This window comes from Humulus lupulus, chromosome 2, assembly GCF_963169125.1.
Source record: "Humulus lupulus chromosome 2, drHumLupu1.1, whole genome shotgun sequence".
NCBI lineage: Eukaryota > Viridiplantae > Streptophyta > Magnoliopsida > Rosales > Cannabaceae > Humulus > Humulus lupulus.
In genome coordinates this window covers 2,793,210-2,815,513 of record NC_084794.1, presented here as the reverse complement: position 1 = coordinate 2,815,513, position 22,304 = coordinate 2,793,210, and the positions used below count along the sequence as shown (strand labels likewise).

The window sequence follows — 22,304 nt, the reverse complement described above, 5'->3', positions numbered from 1 at the left end:
ATAACATTCATTCTCATATAGCATAGACTCGTTAAAAACATGTTACATCAATATCTGCATTGAATAAAACAAAAATAAAAAGTAACTACTAATTGTTCATAAATAATTAGGATTTTGTCTGCATTTTCTTTCTGTGCTGCTTGCTTTGAAGAACATGATGCATGAGGAGACAAGCAAGTAAAGAACATATCAAGAAACAAACCAATGAAATGTACAGTTTTCTTACCACATCTCAACATATCAAAAATAAAAAGCCTGGTGGTCTACATTGAGTGCAAGAAATACAAGAACCAACCAAAGAATTGAGAATTTTACAAATTACATATCCAATTAGATTGTCGCCTGGTCTAAGAAGAAGAAGAAAGAAGAAAGATTTGGCAATTGAGAGCACCATTCTTTCAAAAATGGTGTGAACAACGGGCCAAGGTAAGCTGCTCCGCAAAAATGAAGCCCTTCCCAAGTCGAATCGCCATAGTATACTTGTGAATCTCCAGTGAAAATGTGGAAAGCGAAACCACAAAGCTATATATGCGTGGCAAATCTAGTTCGTGTTGGAATCTTGGATGAGTTTAGAAGTTCCATCGATGACAATATTGCCCACTCCAGCCTCCATAGCCTCTCTATCATCCAACTCCTTCTCGGAAGTACTCCTATCTGAGTTCTGAGGTGGGACATCAGCAGCGGCAACAGCAGCTGAAGGCTCAAGAAGCCGTGGACCAGCATTAAACCATGGATGGCTGAGGCATTCTGCTGCTGTTGGTCTCTTTTCAGGGACAAAATCAAGTAAGGGAATAAGGAAATCAGCCATGTCATTGGCTTCTTGGTCACTGAAATCATACTTTTCTACCAGAACCTTACTGATAGGCCAGAAACGCAACCGGCGAATGTGCCTCAGATCCCCATATCTATTAAAGAATTCCCTCGAGTAGCGACCGCCTAATGCAATCTGAATGAAGTTAAGAGGAAGAGAACTATTGCAGTCAGTTTTTGAAGGAGGATTTCAAATTCTAGTTTCTTCATCAATGCAATTAACACAATTACTATTTTTCCGGATAGAAGCATATCGCCTACCTTGCGTGGCATCATCCCGAGAAGCTCCATCATTAAAGCCAAGTGATCCTGCAACATAAATTAGATTGCTAAATCCATGGCCTCTTGAAGCACAAAATTTTGAAGAAAAGTTCAGCTTCGCTACTGTGTTTTCATCACAAGAACGACTCTGAATTATGAATCATGAATCACACCTAAAATATTATGTCTGTTTAAGAAATAATATTAAATGAGAACAGACAAAGATGTATTTCCCCTAGCAAGGGGATAACTCTTTAATCCTTGTCATGGAGTGGTGCCCCTACAAGAGCCACCTTTTTCTTTTTTTACCTGTTTAGTGGAAGGAACCGAGTAATTTGAATAGTATGTTTACAGTTTACCACACAAACTAGTAGACATAAATTAAAGCCACGTGAAGAAACTAAGTTTCTCATTGTTCAATGTCAGAATGCATGTAACACACATTATGGTGCCTGATGAACCATGTTGATGGTTATGGAGAAAAGAGAAGGTGGCCCATTCTAATAGAAAAATAAGTAATAGGCATTGTCAGGTTATTTATTAAATTTTCCAGCAAAAAGAAATGCTAACAAGCATACCAAAGAAAACCTTAGAATCACCAACAGATCATCGAAGCAATTAAAGGAAATCTTCACATACCTCATCTCTATCATAATTATCACCACTGTGAGGATCAAATAGAACATCACCGGTCGCCAGCTCAAAGCAAATGCAAGCAAAGGACCACAAATCTGCAGACGTTGAGTACTTAGATCCAAGAATGACCTCCGGACATCTATACTGCCTTGTCTGAATATCATTTGTAAATTGTTTATATGTCCAACAAGCATTTCCGAAATCCACCAGTTTGCATTTGAGATCAACATCTGCAAGGAGCTTCTGCCTTGTCGTACGGCTCCCTCTTCTAGCAACTTTATTTTCCTGATCATTGTCCTTTGTCTCTTCACCATTTGTCAGTTTATCTTTAGCTTCAGATCTCTTCATTTTTTCATCAACACAATCTCGCCTTGATTTTACTTCCTTAACAGAATTCTCTACACCATTAGTCTTGGAATCTATCTCATCCTCCGAAGTTTCCTTCCCCCCACAATCCTGGGCTGCCTTCTTAGCCTTTTTCCGAATTTTCTTTTTCTGGTTTTTTGTAAGATCGCCATTATAAATTTTTACATCTTTGGAGGCCCCGGATTCAGAGATAACTTTGTTCTTAGCAGTTGGAAGGATAAGAGGGGCACCAGATCTTTTAGGGTCTTTTGATGGATCAATCATAGACAAAAGCAAGACATTTTCCGGTTTTAGATCAGTGTGTATGATTGAAAGTTGTTGATGCAAGTAATCTAGACCAGTCAAAATGTGGAAACATATTTTTTTAACCATATGGAGCGGAATCCCTCGGTAATCACTATACTTAATAAGGGTCAGAAGATTATCTCCCAAGTACTCAAATACCATACAGACATGCTGCCCATTTGGCCCCGAATGCTTGAAGTGATCCAAAAGCTTCACAACGTCTTTTTTGTCTTCCGGGTCGCCCTCTGCAATCTGCTTGAGAATCTTTATCTCATCCATTGCAGCTTCAGTGTAATGACGGGCACTCTTTTGGATTTTCAAAGCTACATAACGCTACAACAAACAATGAATTTCCAATGCTGTTAAGGGAGTTGAACAACAAAGCTTCAAAGAATCTCCTAACATGTTCTTCAGTATGTTACTAAGACATAATTCAATAAAAATATAATCCATAACATAATGTTTTATAAGCATATAATAGTCTCACAATCCACATGAAAATAAAACCTACTGAGCTAAGCACAACTCAAAATCCCTTTCCTTGTTTTGAGAAGCTAACAAGTAACGGCAAAAATTAAAAGAGGATTAAAAAAAACTCAAAATTTCATTTTCACATATAACTTTGCTGACCCAAAATTTTATTGCTTTCTTCTTCTTCTTCTTCTTCTTCTTTAATGTGATTCCACCATTAATTTCAAAACCAAACAAAATGCTTTACGCTCACTCAAAAATCAAAATCTTATTTCTTTTTCTTCCAGTTCTACATTATCCCAAATCTTACTAATATTTCAAGATACCCTCCAACTTCTGACAAAACAAACTCAAGATTTCATTTTCATGAAAGACACATACCGATCTCTGAGTGTCCCAAGCGAGCCAGACGGTCGAGAAATGTCCCCACCCGAGCTTGCTCTGCACCACATAGCAGTCATTTTTGAAGGAATCCCCAACTTTGACGGAGTGGTACCCTCCTTGCCTGTAATCTTCAGTTCCCTCGTCCTCCGACGTGTAGTCGCTCAGCTCATTCCGATCCTCCGCCATTGATGGGAGCAAAACTCGAATAAATAAAAAAATGGAAACTTTGAACAAAGTATTTGATGGGTATTGGAAAAAAACTGAATCTGAACAAATTAGAGTGAAAATTTGGAAGCTTTGGTGGGAGTAGAGTGGAGTGGGGGAGCTTTGGTGGGTAGTTGGGGAAGAATAAGAAGAACAAGAAAGGAGGGGAATTAGGGTTTTGGGGGTTTGCCGGGAAATTAAAGAAATTAATTTTATGTACTCTTTAGTGAGTCAATGAGAGGACTTCTGTCCAAGTAAGGAGGTGTATTACACGCGCCAACTCAAGTATTTTCAAATTATTGCTAAGATATTTCCTCTTTTTAAACATCGGTCATATATTTAGAGTTAAGAGCGATAAAATATACACTCAAATATTATATAAGTTATCAAGCAGTTTAGCCTAGTCAATTATATTTATTAAAATTGTGACTCACTATTTTAAAATATAGTGACACGTTACTATTTGTAATGTTTGGGTGCATATTTTAGGTGCACATATCATTACTCTTAGGATCACAATCACTTAATTTTCTTCAACTCACTTCCACTATGTATCATTTTTATAAACTTCTTTTCTGCATAAATAAAAATGATTTAGCCAATCAAAAAAATAATACATCAAAACTTGCTCATAAGAATTCAAGAAAAATAAATCATTCTAAATACCATAAGTATTAGCAATATTTAATACAAGGTGAGTGCTAATAATCTAAAATATAAAAACTAACTTTTGACTTTTTTGACCGCTAACAAATTTCTACTATTTGTATTCATTACTCACTATTTGTATTATTATAATTTTAATCGTACATATTATAATTGTATGCAGTCATCGCCATAATCATTTAGGAACACAAAGACAAAAGTACTACAAGAGAGAAAAAAATATACAATCTTATCTTGAGAATTTTTCGTTGTTGTATTCTCCCCAATTGCATCCAAAGTCAAAGTTGCAAGAAATTCCCAGACTGTAAACCAAACATTAATCAATATTTTAGGTGCGCATATCATTACTCTTAGGATCACAATCACTTAATTTTCTTCAACTCACCTCCACTATGTATCATTTTTATAAACTTCTTTTCTGCGTAAATAAAAATGATTTAGCCAATCAACAAAATAATACATCAAAACTTGCTCATAAGAATTTTAGAAAAATAAATCATTCTAAATATCATAAGTATTAGCAATATTTAATACAACCTGAATGCTAATAATCTAAAATATAAAAACTAACTTTTGACTTTTTTGACCACTAACAAATTTCTACTATTTGTATTCGTTACTCACCATTTGTATTATTATAATTTTAATCGTACATACTATAATTGTATACAGTCACCGCCATAATCATTTAGAAACACAAAAACAAAAGTACTACAAAAGAGAAAAAAATATACAATCTTATCTGGAGAATTTTTCGTTGTTGTATTCTCCCCAATTGCATCCACAATCAAAGTTGCAAGAAATTCTCTAACTGTAAACCAAACATTAATCAATAATGCACTCTTTTGATCACGAACACAATCTTGATAGACCCTAATCACCTAATTCTAATAATCTTAAATTCCTTTTTATTATGTTATGGATTTAGAGCTTTAAAGAAAAAATATCAATAATAATAGGTTGTTCATCTACTTGAGAAGAAAGTAAATAAAATAATTATGGTAAAAAGTTTATTATATCCATCAACAACTAATATTTTAGGGTTTAATTTTAACGGTGTTAAACTTAGAGGCCAAAATAATACTTACTTTGCCACTTAGGGGGTAGAATAATACTACGTCAAAAATCAGGGAGTAAAATCATACCAATAACAAAAGTCAAGGGCAAATCCACTAATTGTTCGAGTTGCTCTAATAGGCCAAATAAGTGTCTTGGGACTTTGCATATTTTGTACACCAAATAACATACCAAACATTCAAGACATATTAACTTCCTTTCAAGTCTCCAATATTAATTTGGAGCTGGGTTGAAGACTTCAAGTTTTGGAGTTAGTTAATTTACACTTTATGTTTTCTTTCAATTCTTTACTATGGGAACCTATTTATGAATTTTAATTTATTTTTTACTTTCTTAAGTTTTATTTCAATTTTGTTTTGTGATGGTTCATAAGCTTGCTTGAGAACAATGTCTTGTAGCTTTCATATGCTCTTCCAAGTAATGGTTTGGCATGGGGAGGGTGAGAAAGCTTAATTGTAAATCTTTGAACAACAAACAAAGTGTTTTGTTTTGTCTATAGCAGTACAACTTGGAATGAAGTTCTATTGAAAATCTCATAAGTGTATAAACAATTGGAGAAAAGGATTGCTTGCAAATGACTTATTATTGGAATGGATTGATTTTTATCCTACTTCAAAATAAAAAATAAATAAAAAAAAGGAAGAAACATAAAAATGAGTAGAAGAATGGAGATTTCACCTACAATGGAAGGTCGGTCAGATTTAAAAGATCATAAAAAGGTTTTTTTATTTAAAAAAAAAAATTATGCACTAATTTTGACATTTGGATTTAGTTTGATCCAAGGATCTAAAAATGATGTAAAAATAAGTGTAAAATAGAGTGTCTATGGAAAAGGGGACCCATAAATAATTAATTAAATTTTTATTTTAAAAAATAATAATTAATTTAATTCTTAAAATTGAAACTTTACAAATAATAATATATTAACCTAGGTCACTAAAAATATAACCACCATAGTTACCTAATCCTTAAAAACTCATATATATATATAGAGAAGATTTTTTAATAGTTACTAACCATAAATGTGTCCTAACAATTATGATGATGTGGCAACACAGTGACTTGGTATAGCAAGTCACTAACAAGTAAATATTTTTTTTCTACATTAATTTCGAATTTAGTTATTTTTTTGTCATAATTAATGGTGTTTACAACCAACGAGAAACACTAGCTATATTTAGAAATTGACATGCATTTAAAAAATGAAAAGTTTACAATATTATATTTTTATAATAAATACAAGTTTTTCATCAGGTAAATCTTCCAAACATTTGAAAAAATCAAAATTTATTTTAAAAAATATTAATTAACAACTATAAATACAGACCATTGATTTTAATCTAATGATTAATAATAAGGTAACTGTCATGAGTAGTAACCTTTAAAAAATTACTCATATATATAATGTATGGTGGCTCTGATATATATTATTGATATAACTGCCAAAAGCACCTGCATGCTCACTTTAATTGCACTTACTTTACCTGTAATGCCACAAATTTCCTAATAAGGTTTAGGACCTTGATTAGGAGGTCGGGAGGGACATAATTGATTTATTATGATATTTAATGATTATATGCATGTTTATGTGAATTATATTATTATATGATGGTGTATGCATGCATATGGGTTCATATTTTAATTACAAAGGGCATTTTGGTAATTTGGTCGTTGAGGGCGTGATTGTGTATTTTTATGCATGGGGGTGAATTATAAATAATACCACATTATATGTGGATTGGTTCAAGCCATTCGGCATGAGATGATCATGGAAATGCAAGTTTTCGGTCTAGTCATAATGGGTTTAAGTTCGGGGCTCGGAGTGAGTCTCGGGGTAATTTGGTGATTAGAACGTTGCCGGGAATTAAAGGGTAACGGGATATGAATTATTGGTATTTGATAATATTGAGAGTAGCGGGAATTAGAGGGTGTTAATTATAATTAACGAGATAGGCGGGAAGGGACGGTTTTACCCATGGAAGTCTTTAGAGGGATTTAATTGGCCTAGGGGCATTATGGTATTTTGACCTTAAGGATTTGTTTCAGCCATTAAGGCTTAGAAAGCTGTAGAAAGTGTAATAAAAACAGAGCATCATCATCCTCATCTCTTTCTCTCCCGTACCTCTCCTTCTCTTCTTTTCCTTCTCTAATTTTTGACCTCAAATTTAAGAATCAAGCTAGGAGATCTAAGGGGGGAGCTTAGGAACTTAGTTCGTCCATTGAAGAAGACCCAAAACCAGTTTAAGGTCAGATTTCATCCTTGAATATAAGTAATACTCTGTTTTTCCTTATGGTTTTCAGTTGAGAATTTGAGGTGTTAGTGGTGGGAATTCATGGAAGTTTTTGTGTAAGTTTGAGTGGGTTTTGATGAGGGTGTGATATAGATGATTATTTGGGGTTGAATTGGATGTTTGGGATTGATTTGGAGGGTTGGTTTTAAGAGAAATCGCAAAGAAGAAGAACCAGAAAGTTTCTGGTCTGTAATTGGCGCAGCAGCGCTAGGCAGGGTAGAGAGTTGGGATCTCTGACTTGGAAATAAGGCTGCAGCGCCATTTATTAGGGCTGCAGCGCCATTGAATAAGGCTGCAGCGCCATTGAATAAGGCTGCAGCGCCATTTAATAGGGCTGCAGCGCTGGTCCATTTTTCAGCAAACCTATTTTAGGACTCGGAATGATCCTTAAGGTTCGGGGTTTGGTTCCTTTGCCCTGTTTGAGTATATTAAGATTCCCGAGAGTGCGGGTGGATCCCGAGAGTGCGGGATTGATCCCGGGAGTGTGGTTTTAGATTATAAACCTTTTTATGATTTATTTTATTGATGGGATTCCATATTTGGTTATGACTAGGTAACCGCTAAAGGATCAAAGGGTTGATTGTTCTCAAATGTCGTTCGTTTAATATTTCTTGCTCGAACCCAAGGTAAGAAAACTGCACCCCATGTGTGACATGCATGGTTATGATTGATGCATGTTGGATGTTTAAATGTAAACATTGATAGCATAATGAATGCTTAGCAATCTTGCTCATTTGCATATGATTATTATTTGAGGCATGCTGGATGATTAAGTGTGATGCATGTGATGCACAAGAAACATGTGATTAGGGCATGCCATGAATGATGAATATGAGATTGGTCAGAGCTTGAGTCTCTGTATTTGTGCATGATCATAATTATGCTAGCAACTGTTAAGTAAGCGTGCTGAATACCCTGATCTTGGATAATTGGCATATAATACACATTGATAGCATTGCTTACTTGTGCTTGGTACTGACTAATTAGTCAGATTTGGCAAAGGTGTTAGTATCAACTGTGAAGCTGTGACTTATTAGTCAGGTTCGGCAGTGGTACTGGGCAATGGTCACATAGCGCTGACTCATTATTCAGAACGGCCTTAGCGTGTTCCACGCAAGCCATGTCGATTAGATCAAATCGACCTTCTGCATTGAATGACTCAAAGAGCATTAATGCAGGACCGACCCCAAGTTCGATGAATATTATAAGCGCTTGAAGGCTAGTGGCTTACCTAGCAGCCACTCTTCCATTTGAATTAGTGACTTGCTTGTCAGTCACTCAGTATGGTTTACTAGAACCTGTTGAAGGCTAGTGGCTTACCTAGCAGTCACTCTTCCATTTGAATTAGTGACTTGCTTGTCAGTCACTCAATATGATTTACTAAAACATGTTGAAGGCTAGTGGCATACCCAACAGTCACTCTTCCACTTGAATTTGTGACTTGCTTGTTGGTCACTCAGCATGGTTTATCAGAACCTCAAGTGTTGCGACACTCATTTGATTAGTAAGCGCTTGAAGGCTAGTGGCTTACCTAGCAGCCACTCTTCCATTTGATTAGTGACTTATTTGGCAGTCACTCATCTAATTAGGATTGACTTGATAGTCTTCCAATCAGAAGAACAGGATTTCTTATTCTGGAAACCCCAGTATCGTTTGAACTCATTTGCATGCTGAATAGAGCTATGTTTGCTAGGCATGCCAGATATGATTTGATATCATGATATGACTGTTCATGAGCATATGAGTTTTCTTGCTGGGCTTCGGCTCACGGGTGCTTTGTGGTGCAGGTAAAGGCAAAAGAAAGCTGGACCATCCTTGAGTTTGAGAGCTTAGGTGATGATGTGTACATATGCAACTGCTCGACCAATACTTGGGCGAGGTTTGAAAGTGGAACTACGGTTAAACCCTGTTTCGCCGCTTAGAACGACCTGTTGTAAATATTCTTTTGTAATAAACTCTGAAATTATATTTTTGGGATCCCAATGTATATATTAAACGTTCTAGTGAAACGTTATATCTTAACCGAAATTTTTAATCCCTAAACCGCTAATCACACTTAGTTACACGTTTATGGCCAAACGGCTCGTTTAGCGAGCTTAGCACTGTTTGCAATGTGCATTGTAGCAGTCCCTGAAGTTGGGGCGTTACATTACCTATATTCAAAATATAGTTTATTAGTATTACTACATTTACATGTAACATGTGCCAACTTTTCCAATTATTTTAAGCATCTATTTTATGTCACAACATGTATATCTTCTTTTAAATCTGCTGTCTATTTTTTCTCAAAAAGCCCATTCCATGTTCATTATGCAATTGTTTTTGGATATTTTCAATCCTCAACAATTAATGTATTATAATATAATATTCATGAATTGAAACAAAAGCTAATAAACAAGCATATAGTTATTCTAGGTGAGTATCAAGAGTTGTAAGGCATTTTTTTAAGGGCATGACTTGTGTACAAATCATATACCCTTTACTCAATCAATCCCACAAAGGAAAAGTATATTTGACAAAGAAAAAAAACAATGTATATGTAATCATTCAATTTTTTTTTGTTTGTTTTTGGTTGTCTTGTTATAAACAAAATGAATAAAAACGCATAAGAAAAAGAAAGTAAAAACCACTCATGAGCAAGCATATATATATAGGGAACAATTACAAGGCATTTTTTTTTATAACACCACTGCATTATCTTTTTATTTTTGGTACCTAGATAGATATAATTTCAATTTTTTTTATATGACGGTGTACATTGTAGGTATTTAGAATATCCTGCAAATTTTCAAGATATTCTGAATAGTTTACAAAACCGAAAAAATGGTTCAAACTGTCAAATTTTACATGCGTACACAAAAAATAGGCACGCGTGCAACAGACAGTTTAGACCTTATTTTCGGTACCATAATTTATTCGGAATTTCTTAAAAATTTGTAGAATGTTCTAGATAGCTTTAATGTACACCGTCATATAAAAAAAATTGGGATTATATCTATCCGGGTACCGAAAATATAAAAAGGATGCATCAGTATTGTAAAAAAATGGGATGCATTGTAGTCACACCCTATATACATATACATATATCTTTATATATTATATACTTCGGTTTAACAATTTTTTGTTTTTGTTAGAATTAACATTTTTTTTATTGTTTTATAAACATCGTTAGTTTTAAAGTCATCTAAACAAGGTAAATAATTTAAAACAATAAAAATTAATAAATTAATTTAAATGAGGTAAATAAATCGAAAAAAAAATCGTCTAAACAAGGTTAATAAATTAAAAAAAAAGAATAATAATTCTTCATTGTATATTCAAATTACTCTATTAATTATATTTTCAAAACTATAATCGAAAAATATTTATGTGCTTAAATTTAATATTTTTCATTCTTTTATTAATTATTTATTTTATCATTTAACTTATTTTGTTTACCCAAAGATATATACCATAGTATAATAAGGCATAAATAAACATATTTTCTTATTTTGTTCTTTAGTTTTTTTAACGAGAAATTACTTATTTTGGTTTCTCTAGCCATTAATTAAATAATTTATATTTATATATAACTTTTTGTTAGCTTTAATTTTTTTTTAAATTAAATAATTAAAATTTGATCCAATAAACTTTTTAAATTTATAGTTTTAATTTAGAATGTTTTAATATTTTATTATATTGAAATTCATAGACATTTTTTTCTAAAATAAATTAGAAAAAAGTATTTCATTTAAATACTAGAATGCAAAATTTCTCGTCTATATAAAAATTGTGTAGATAACGTAACTGTTTATTTTTTTAACTTTTATGAAATATTCTAAATATTTAATGAAAAATATGTATTTAAAATTAATTAAAAATAAATCCTTATTAATTATATTAATATAAATTTAAATATTATAAAATATCATTATTATAATAATATTTAATATAAGACTTCATATACTATAATTATTGTAATAAAAATTCAAATTCAAATTTTATAAAATATAATTATTATAATAATATATAATACAAGACTAGATAATTAATTATTATATTAATATAAATTGAAGGGCTTATACCTTTTTGAATCTTGAGTTTTATCCAATTACTTGTTTAGACCATGTGTTTTGACAATTAATTTTTTAGGACTCGTGTTTTGTAAAATAGTTCAAATAGAACCCTAAACTTGATTTTAGTTAAAGTTTTATGAACTAAAATTATAAATAAGTCAATAAACTAACAATTTAAAATAAAATAAAATCATTTTTCCAGACAACTATGATGTTATATTCAATTTTTTTTTCAATAAAATTGAGTTTAGGGTTCTATTTGAACCATTTTACTAATTTTTATTAAAAAATTTATCAATTATGTTTAAAAAGGTTATCATATTATATGTGTATATATATATATATTAAAAAATTATAAAAAATATTTTTATTTACTTTTTCATTTAATATGTTTATGTCATTTTTTTATATATATTATTATTTATTTATTTGAAATTATATGATAATGACACAAATTTAATAAAAAATAATTAATAAATTCTATAAATAAAATTAAGCAAACGTGTAATACACTTGTTTGTATCTAGTATAATATATATTGTAGTGGACAAAATTCGTATACTTGAAAAATAATAGTCCAACAAGCAGTCAGTCAGCCCAATAAGCTATCTAACTAGCCAAGAAGGCCCAAAGCCCATGTAAAATAGGCTCGCATATACAAAGTACCATCCAATTACCCAAAACCATACCCGGACCCGAATTCGGATACACTCAGTCAGCCAGGGACCTTGAAACAGTCAAGGCTCCCATCATGTTCGCCAAGAATCTCGGAATAAAACCACTTGGAGCGAGTCAAGCGAAGGAGAAAGACGGAGGAGGACGGAACGAGAAGGAGGACAATAAATAAGACCATCAGAGGTTGAGAAAAGGCATCAAATAATCACTGAACTTTCTTTACTCTCTAATTGAAACGAAGGCTACTCTATTTCTGAGCAATCCAGTCAAGCAAGACTAATTAGTCAGTCTGATTGGACCTGACCTAGTCGCTTGACTCCTCCGTCATCGCCACTGTCACTCTGACCATTTTACGACTCCTTCATCCATCATCATTTCGACTATCTATATCTTAATTTTATTACTTTCTATTAGCTCTCGTTACAACCCGACTGACTTGAGCGTCGGAGTCCCTTTGGCTGACACCCCACCGGTGCTCCCAATTGAACTCTCGTCTCTCTTCTTTTTGTTATTGACAGGTTGCTGGTGCCCATCTAATCAGTTGTAGGAAATCACCTCTACATATATTATATATGATAATGTCATATAGATATGAATATAATTTACTTAGTTGTTGTAATAAAAAATTACAATCCAAAGATCAATTAAAATAAAGTAAGATAAATATAAAAATTGAATGAATCACATTTAATCAAAGAGTTATATTTTAACAAAATTAAGAACCAGTAACAATCCAAAATATATGATATTGGAGATGAAAGAGTTATTTATAGAAGACAAATTCTAAACTTTATTGCTCGTTTTGGGAGTTCAACATACATCGTTCATTTTTAAGAGGATTAGAAACCTATAACTAAGAAAAACAAACCAAGTATTAAAAGCATAAGTGGGAAAATTTGGAAGGTACCCACATTGTTCCTTTAAAAATACAAAGAAAAGTTGGAAGAAAAGGCAATCTGGAATTTATAATTGTTTCATTTGATTTCTGTGATGATATATAAAAATTTTGGTGTGAAATGAACGGTTGTGAATTGTTGCAGAGTGAATCTAATTCTTTTGCAATCATTTTTTATTGAAGGAGAGCTAGAAAGAAAAGAAAGAAAAACACATAATGTGTTTGTAATTGTATGGTTGCCCATTTTGACAAATTCTACGAACCTTTCCAGAAAGGGTAACTTTCATAACAACAATCCTCTTAACAAAAGAATATAATAATCCAATTCAATAACTTGGTTAAAGAACATGTTTAATTTCATTGATTTTATAAGTTCAATAATTGTAATTTGAAAGCAATAGAGAAAAAGCTTCTAAATGAAGACAAAGTTTCAAAAGCACAGCATTTAAAATCTTATCGGAACCTTAAGAAGAATAACATTGACAAAGTTCAACAAACAAAATCGATCTTTAACATGACAACATGTCTAGGTTAACAAATATCCCATAACTCTATTTCAAGATCCATAAAAACAAAAATGACATAGTAACACAAATTTAGAAAAGAGAAGTTCCCTTTCCCTTCTTGTCTCCTCCTATCTCAAAATGCTTGCAACGCTGCGAAATAAAGGGTAACAGCAATCAGCGAAAATGGACGGAAGAAAAAAAAGAAGAACAACACATTGCTACCATAAAGGAACTGACCTTGATTGCGTGCTGAGAGACATGCTTGCAACCCTGGCACTGCAGCCTAAGAACAATCTTCTTGGTGGTTTTGGCCTGTTTAGAGAGATCGAGTTTGTTAATAATGAAAATGAATCTGCCCAAACCACACAGTAATGGAAATGTGTAAACATTAGTAACTAAGTGTGTAAGCAGAATCAGCGGTCAATTAATGTGTAAATCATTAATACAAGCACATTTCTTTTACATATCATCCAAATTCTACATTCTATATTAATGTCAATAGCAACAATTAATGACTATTAACAAGAAAAATACACAGTATGGCATTGTCATAATAAACAGTCAATTAAGTTAACACAACAGATTATCTTCTCCCTTTTACATTGAAAGCCATTAAGTAATTTCAAATTTGCAACATGAGTATTAACAAGAAAAACACATAATATGGCATTGCCAGATTTTACCTTCTTGTGAAAGACTGGCTTGGTCTGACCTCCATAACCGGACTGTTTCCGGTCATAACGACGCTTACCCTGAGCAGCAAGACTATCCTTGCCCTTCTTGTATTGAGTCACCTTGTGAAGGGTGTGCTTCTTGCACTCCTTATTCTTGCAGTAAGTCTTCTTGGTCTTGGGAACATTCACCTGAAAAATGAAATGATTAAAATTGGAATGAAACCATAACAAATGATGATATAATCAAGGTATATGTAAAATAGTATACTTAGCATATTAATGAAGATAATCTCGAAGTACAGCACAACCCCAAATTGAAGGTATGTTTCTAATATCCATGGATTATTGACACAATTGAATCACACGAAACTTATCCAGATTCGAGCTTAAAAACACTAAAATCACCAAATGAAGTTCAAATAAAATTAATAAAATCTAATTAAATATAATAATTTAAAATATAACTACTTAATACCACTCCTATTGTTCACTATTAATATCTAAAATTCGTAATCAGCTTAAGATTAAAAAAGAATACTTGCGACTACACTCGAAAGGTAAACCAAAAGGGTATCCAGAAAACACAAAAATATGAACATTTACTAGACTATGTTTCCATAATATACCATTAGATATGAGCACCTTAAGAACAGAAAACAGAAATTTACACAGAAATATTCGGGTGCAAAATACAGATCAAGTGATAGAAAAGAACGAGCAATACCATGTCTGCTAACAGAGCCGGAGCCGCCGCCGCCGCCGGAGCCGAGTTGAGATGTGCGAGCCTGAGGGGAACGGGAGCAGAGGGACCGAATGAAAATGCAGGTAGCTAGGGTTTCGTCTTCAATTTTATAGTGTATGCATTTTAGGGCTTAAGATATAGTGATACGGGCCACTATTGGGCTTCGTGGGAAGGATTATGGGCCACAGCCCAGAATTACTACAAAAATACCACTTTATATATAAGAATTATAAAAATACCAAAATTTACTTTGGCCCAAAAAAATTCATCTAATTAATTTGTAGTAGTAAAATCAATTTATTCACGAAAGATAAGTTATATAAGTGTAGAGCAATATAGAGAGATATTTGTTATGTTTTGTTGTGTTGTTCTCTATAGACCAAATTGTTAAGATGGCAATTAACGAATTTATATTAGTATATGATAAAAAAATTGTAATGGGGGAATTTTTATTGTGATTGCTCCAATTGTAAACATATACATTCTTTTTTTTTTAATTTTTAATTTTTCTTTTTCTTGATTATCTTTAAACATAGTGAACCACACTAATCTAAATGTTTTGTTCTGTTTTGTAAATTTTAATTTTTATGGCCACGACTATATTTGAAGATTTTGTAGGAATCAGTTTAATAGTGTAATTCATTTGTTTATATTATTAATTCATTTGAGATTTATAATGGAGTGTACTCTCCAGTACGGTATCTCTTATATCTTAGCTTATTTCTTTGTTTATATTATTCTTTATATTTTCATATATTTCAAAATACTATATTTAAAAATGTTGTTTTATTACCAAAAATTAGTATAAAAAATATTTTTTAGAATGGTATATGCTCGTATTATTATAGTCCTTTCTATCAATATTTCTTGTTTCGTTCTTGGTTATTGGTTATCAGTGTTCTTTACTGGTTATTGGAACTTGTTATTTGTTATTGGTTATTAGTAAGTTGAAAGGACCTATTGTAGTCCCTTCGGTTACTTTATCATGTTATTGCCTAGGTGACAAAAATATATAACTATATATATCTCTATGACTAATAATATCTTGATATGTTGTTATATAAATTTTGATTACATTTTTATATTAATCATTTTCCTATCTAATGTTGTTTTAATTTCTCAGTTATACAAAGAGAATGTGTAGTGTTGATGGTGACATTTGATTGGGCTCTAACTCTAAGACTTTCCTTGCAGTTTGTGGAATTAGATTGTTTGGCAGCTGTAATTGTATTTTCCATGAGAGTTGTCTTTTTCGATGACCTATGGTCATTGTTAGAGAATATTGCAAGTTTGTTGTCAAGTTTTCTAAGAGTGTCCCAATTCTATGTTCGTCGTTCGACCATTGTGGTTGTTTATGGATTAGTTGTGCATACTCTTAGGGTGAATCGAGAACTTGTATACTTAGAAGTTATCCATCATTTTCTTAGGGAATGTATAGATTTTTAGATTGTATTACATTATGATTATTTTCAATGAAGTTATCATTGTTAAAAAAAAGATTTAATATGATACCCTGAGGCCAAAGTCGCCATGATTACAAAAATAATGATGTCCATAAATAAGACAAGCTCGAAGAATGGTTGACCGTCCCCATGAGTGGTCGCTTGACTCCATGAATGGTCGACAATCCATGGGAGTCCCGTGGTCGCCTATGAGTAAAAAAATTAGATTAACAAAAATATAAAAATTAAAACAATAAATCAGATTTTAATTAAATTAAATTTAATAAATCTAATTTTTTTTATTAAAGTAATCTAATATTTTTGTAAAAAAATTAACATTAATACATTAATACATTAATAAGGTATATTATATAATATATGATATATATTGTGTATAATATAGGGATCTAGATGAAACTAAAAAAAAAACTTTGTTAATTTTGGACTAGAATTCTCATTCAGTTATTAATTCAGTACAAGTTTTGGAAGATGATGGTAACTTTCGCTTGAACATTGTGTTACTGTTATCTTATATTTTATTGAACATAGGTGCACTGGAAGATGTTGTCATTGGCGTATTTCCTCGCTTTGTTAATGGAAGCGTTGTAACACTCCCTTGCTTCCCATTGATTCCAATTCACACATTCAATCCCTTGGTTGGTGGGGGATTTGATGGTGAGGTGCCAAATGGAGGATATGGCTCGCACATATATGAATATTGGGTAAACAATGACCACGAAGGTAGCCATGCAAGTCACCTCGAAGATGACCAACAACTTAATCGATCTTATGGGGGCTAGGCCCTTGCCATTGAATCCATTGATTGTTGTGGTACACCTTAACGCCCTGCTACTCAGGGACCATTACACTGTGTATTTTAAATAGTGCTTGTTGACTGTGTTTTTAGCCAATGACGTGAGAACGTAAAAAACGATAAACCTTCAAGAGAATTTAAACGACACAGACAGTTTAATCAAGAAAAGTAAATAACACAGGAGATTTTATAGTGGTTCAGCCCCGATTAGTCGGTAATAGCCTAATCCACTTAGAGATTTTATTACTTTATCTACACTCAAGATCAGATGAACCAGTGTCAATTGAGTTTCTTCAGTGTAAATTTTCAGGAATACAAAAAGGGTTTCTCTCAAGGAAAACGCACTTTCTCTCTCTAGAAACTCAGACCAAATTTCAAATTGCCCAAAAGTCCTTTTCTGATCCCATCAACCCTCTATTTATAGGCTTGGGATCCTAAACTGATATCCCCTTAGGATCGGGATATTTTATTACTCATATTATATTTAAATTACACAAAATATTCAAAATACAACAGATTCCTCAATTTGAGTGATGAATGAGAGATTCCCGCGGTGCCCAGACCAATTCTTGCTGAAGCCGTTTCTGGGAATTTGATGTAGTCTAGTCCATTTGTTTGATGAATTCCTTCTGGTCGGACATATGCATGCTGGACACCTACATACGGACCATACCCCTTAGACTCTCTTCGGACCAAAGTCCGACCAGTCACCTTTTTGTTGGATAAAGCTTATACAGGATCTTTATTTATTTCATGTATATCTAATATTAAACAAATTAATACAAGATAGCCTAAAACATGTTTCTAAAATTGAATTCAAAGAGAAACAAATAATATAATACTTACAGTATACGCAGCAGAATTAAGAGTCCTTCCTTGAGTTTCTCTAACTATTGTATCATTTCTGTCGCAGAGTATTATCAAGAAACTGAACCGATCTTCTATTTTCTTCACGATCTTCCAATGTATCCTTAGAACCACCTAGACTAGTGTGGGCAATTCTCAACACATGAGATAGATATAGAGAGAAGAAGAGAAAATAACAAAGTGGCTTAGAAAAAGACTTGTGTTTAGAGAGAATCTAAAACTATCAGAAAATCTGACTTGTGACTTATCAAACTTCTCAGAAATCTTAACTCTATGAAACTATCCAAAATTGACCTGGTCAACTTTGATAATTCTAATTGATAATTAAATCAATTAATTGAGACTATCTAGATGATTTTATCCAAGGTACAATGGGGACCATGGGCCTATGAAATCAAGCTCCAATAAGTTATCATAAATCTAACAAATAAATTTACTAACTTATTAATTCATCGTGACTCCACTATAGACTTGGAATTGCACTCTTGAATTCATAGAACGCTCTATAACAAATATAGATACGCTATTAATTATCCATTGTTACAACCATAATTTTCACTCAATCCTCTATAGACGGTCTACAATGAGATAGGACTAAAATACCGTTTTGCCCCTCATTGTATTTTATCCTTAAAACACTTAGTTCCTTGTAAATGATATTTCAGTAAACTAATTTAATTACTGAAATGAGATCTCTATCATTTATCACCTTGAACCAAACTAAAAGGAAACCATCGTTTCACTTCTTCATCAAAAGCTATAGATGTTCATATATATGATTAACACTCCCACTCAACTATACTACTGAGTTCCCAAGATGTAAGTATGGGCTAGTCCGTAGGGTAAGCTGGTAACGAACAAGTCAAAGAACTCAAATAATACAATCAGTTAGAATACTAACCAGTCAGAATTGAGATTGAATTGACTTATGGTCAACTATATGATATGACTAGAATAGATAATAACGGTATGTTTACTTATCTTATCAACTGTCAATATCGGTCATGTCCGATGTAACAAATACATCCGATCTTATCTACTTTGCTAATGTTCTGGAAAGAACATAACATTGTAATGTGTAAGTAGATCATATCGTAGATTGGCAAGTCAGTGTAAATCCGGTGCACTGACTAATCTTAGGACTAACTTATTTTGAACATATAATCATATTTATATTCCACTGTGATTACGTCACTATAAATAAGATTAGCTATATGCTCGGGATTTAATAGAAGTTTATATTAAACAAATAATCATCAAAATAAAACATGTGAGCAAAGTGATTGACCAAGTCAAAAAATGATTTCTATTCTTTTATTGATAATAAAATGAGATTACAAAGAATTTGGGTATTAATTAGGGCATAAAACCTCAACAAACTCCCACTTGCACTAATTGAAACTAATGCCTTAATTCTACTAATCCCATCTCCTTGATATGCTTATCAAATGTAGCTTCTGGCAGTGTCTTTGTAAACGGATCTGCAAGATTGTCTTCAGTTGCAATCTTCATAACCTTCACATCTCCCCTGGCCACATATTCTCGAATAATGTGATACTTCCTTTCTATATGCTTACTCCTCTTGTGACTTCGATGTTCTTTTGAGTTGGCTATCGCTCCTGTATTGTTACAAAACAACATAAGCGGTTTATCCATTTCTGGAATAACTCCAAGATCCGAATAGAACTTCTTTAGCCAGACTATTTCCTTAGCTGCTTCTGATGCAGCTATGTACTCAGCCTCCATGGTGGAATATGAGATTGCAGACTGCTTTACGCTTCTCCAAATCACAGCTCCACCCCCAAGAGTAAAAACCATTCTAGAAGTAGACTTTCTGTCATCGACATCAGTCTGAAAATCTGAATCGGTGTAGCCTACAGGGTTCAGAACACCACCCTTGTAGACTAACATATAATCCCTAGTCCGTCTCAAATACTTCAGGATATGCTTAACTGTTATCCAATGTTCCGGTCCTGGGTTTGACTGATACCTGCTCACTACTCCCACTGCATAGCAGATATCTGGTCTAGTACACAACATGGCATACATCAGACTTCCAACTGCATATGCGTAAGGAACTTTTCTCATTGCATCTTCCTCTTCAGGAGTCTGGGGAGACTGCTTCTTTGAAAGATGAATTCCATGGCGGGACGGTAGACGCCCTTTCTTGGAATTTGTCATTGAGAAACGTTCAAGCACTTTATCAATGTAAGCTGCTTGAGATAGAGCTAAAAGTTTGTTCTTTCTATCCCTGATGATCTGGATACCTAGAACATAACTTGCTTCACCCAAATCCTTCATCTAGAATTGAGTGCTCAGCCAATTCTTCACATCTGATAATTTCTTAACATTGTTTCCAATGAGTAAGATATCATCTACATAAAGAACCAGGAATACCACTATTTGATTTGCCTTCAGTTGGTAAACACAGGGCTCATCAATATTTTGTTCAAAGCCATAGGTTTTAATTATTTCATCAAACCTAAGATTTCAGGAACGAGAAGCTTGCTTAAGTCCATAGATGGACCTATTTAACTTGCAAACTTGTCCTTCTTGTCCAAATACTTTAAATCCTTCTGGCTGATCCATATAAATGACTTCGTCAAGCTTTCCATTAAGAAAAGTTATCTTGACGTCCATTTTCCAAATCTCATAGTCGAGAGCGGCTGCTATGGATAGGAGGATGCGAATGGATTTGAGCATGGCTACCGGACTAAAAGTTTCCTCATAGTCCACGCCTTCTCTTTGGGTATAACCCTTTGCCACTAATCGAGCTTTATAAGTCTCGATATTTCCATCAACACCTCGTTTCTTCTTGTAGATCCACTTGCACCCAATGGCCCTAAAGTCACTAGGTTCTTCCACAAGATCCCAGAAGGAATTTGAGAACATGGACTCCATTTCCTATTTCATGGCTTCGAGCCATAGTTCTTTTTCAGGGCTAGCCATTGCCTGTTTGAAAGACAATGGATCATCATCACTAGTGTCACCAACAACCATATTGGTTTCACCATCCAAACCATAGCGAACTGGGTTTCTAGAAATCCTCCCACTACGACGAGGCTCCGTGATTGTTTGCTCAGGAACAGTGGTACTTTCTTCATTTAAATCGACTTGCGTCGGTTGTACATGAAAAGTGGGAATTTCATCATCAACACGCGTTGATGACGATGGAACATTGGTTGGAGTCAATTCTTTAACCATCTCCTCTAAAACTACTTTGATGCAAGGTTTAAAGTTCTGGACATAGTCATTTTCCAGAAAAGTAGCATTTGTAGAAGTAAACACTTTCTTTTCTGAATGACTATAGAAAAGTCCACCCCGAGTACCTTTAGGATAGCCAACAAACATGCAAACTTCAGTTCGCAGTTCTAGCTTTCCCTCCTTTTTCCTCAGGACGTGAGCAAGACACCCCCAGATTCTATAATGGCGTAAACTAGGTTCACGACCATTCCAGCGTTCTAAAGGTGTTTTGGGGATTGGTTTTTGACGGCACGACATTGAGAATGTCATTCACGGTTTCAATTGCATGTCCCCAGAACGAAGTTGGTAGAGTTGAGGAACTAAGCATGCATCTAACCATTTCCAATAAAGTTCTGTTTTGGCGTTCCGCTACACCATTTTGTTGCGGAGTACCTAGGGAAGTAAGTTGTGATAAAATCCCAAGTTCAGTTAAATGATCTTGGAACTGCATATCCAAATATTCTCCACCCCTATCAGATCACAAGATCTTTAACCTTTTACCTAATTGGTTCTGAGCCATTGCTAGGAATTCCTGAAACTTTGAAGATGTTTCTGATTTCCTATGCATTAGGTAAAGACATGAGTATCTAGAGTAATCGTCAATGAAAGTGACGAAATACTCAAAACCACCCCTGGCTTGTACATTCAAAAGTCCACAAACATCTGAATGCACAAGACCAAGTGGTTCTTTGGCCCTATCACCCTTTGCAGAGAATGGACGCTTGGTCAGTTTGCCTTCTAGACAAGATTCACAGACAGGTAATTCACCTAAGGTGAGTTCCCTCAAAGGTCCGTCCTTTGTAAGTCTTTGAATCCTATCAAGCCAATGTGACCTAGTCTCAAGTGCCATAAATACGCCATATTATTGTTATCGGTCTTTTGACGTTTATTGGTCATATGTTTAGCTACTTTGAATAAATCATTATTAAGAGCGAGGGGT

General features: G+C 33.5%; 2 protein-coding genes across 2 annotated transcripts; both read right to left on the bottom strand.

The window, feature by feature from the left end:
- Positions 1-205: 205 nt before the first annotated feature.
- LOC133816889 (uncharacterized) lies at positions 206-3,616 on the bottom strand. Its single transcript, XM_062249212.1, has 4 exons — positions 3,211-3,616; positions 1,711-2,691; positions 1,072-1,119; positions 206-946 (listed from the first exon to the last, which is right to left on the bottom strand). Exons 1-4 carry the CDS (start codon positions 3,397-3,399, stop codon positions 542-544), a joined length of 1,623 nt encoding a protein of 540 aa, XP_062105196.1. The 5' UTR covers positions 3,400-3,616; the 3' UTR covers positions 206-541.
- A 9,888-nt stretch (positions 3,617-13,504) lies between these two features.
- LOC133816888 (large ribosomal subunit protein eL42) lies at positions 13,505-15,119 on the bottom strand. The gene is made up of 4 exons (XM_062249211.1): positions 14,981-15,119; positions 14,266-14,445; positions 13,820-13,894; positions 13,505-13,732 (listed from the first exon to the last, which is right to left on the bottom strand). Exons 1-4 carry the CDS (start codon positions 14,981-14,983, stop codon positions 13,673-13,675), a joined length of 318 nt encoding a protein of 105 aa, XP_062105195.1. The 5' UTR covers positions 14,984-15,119; the 3' UTR covers positions 13,505-13,672.
- Between the last annotated feature and the right edge of the window lie 7,185 nt (positions 15,120-22,304).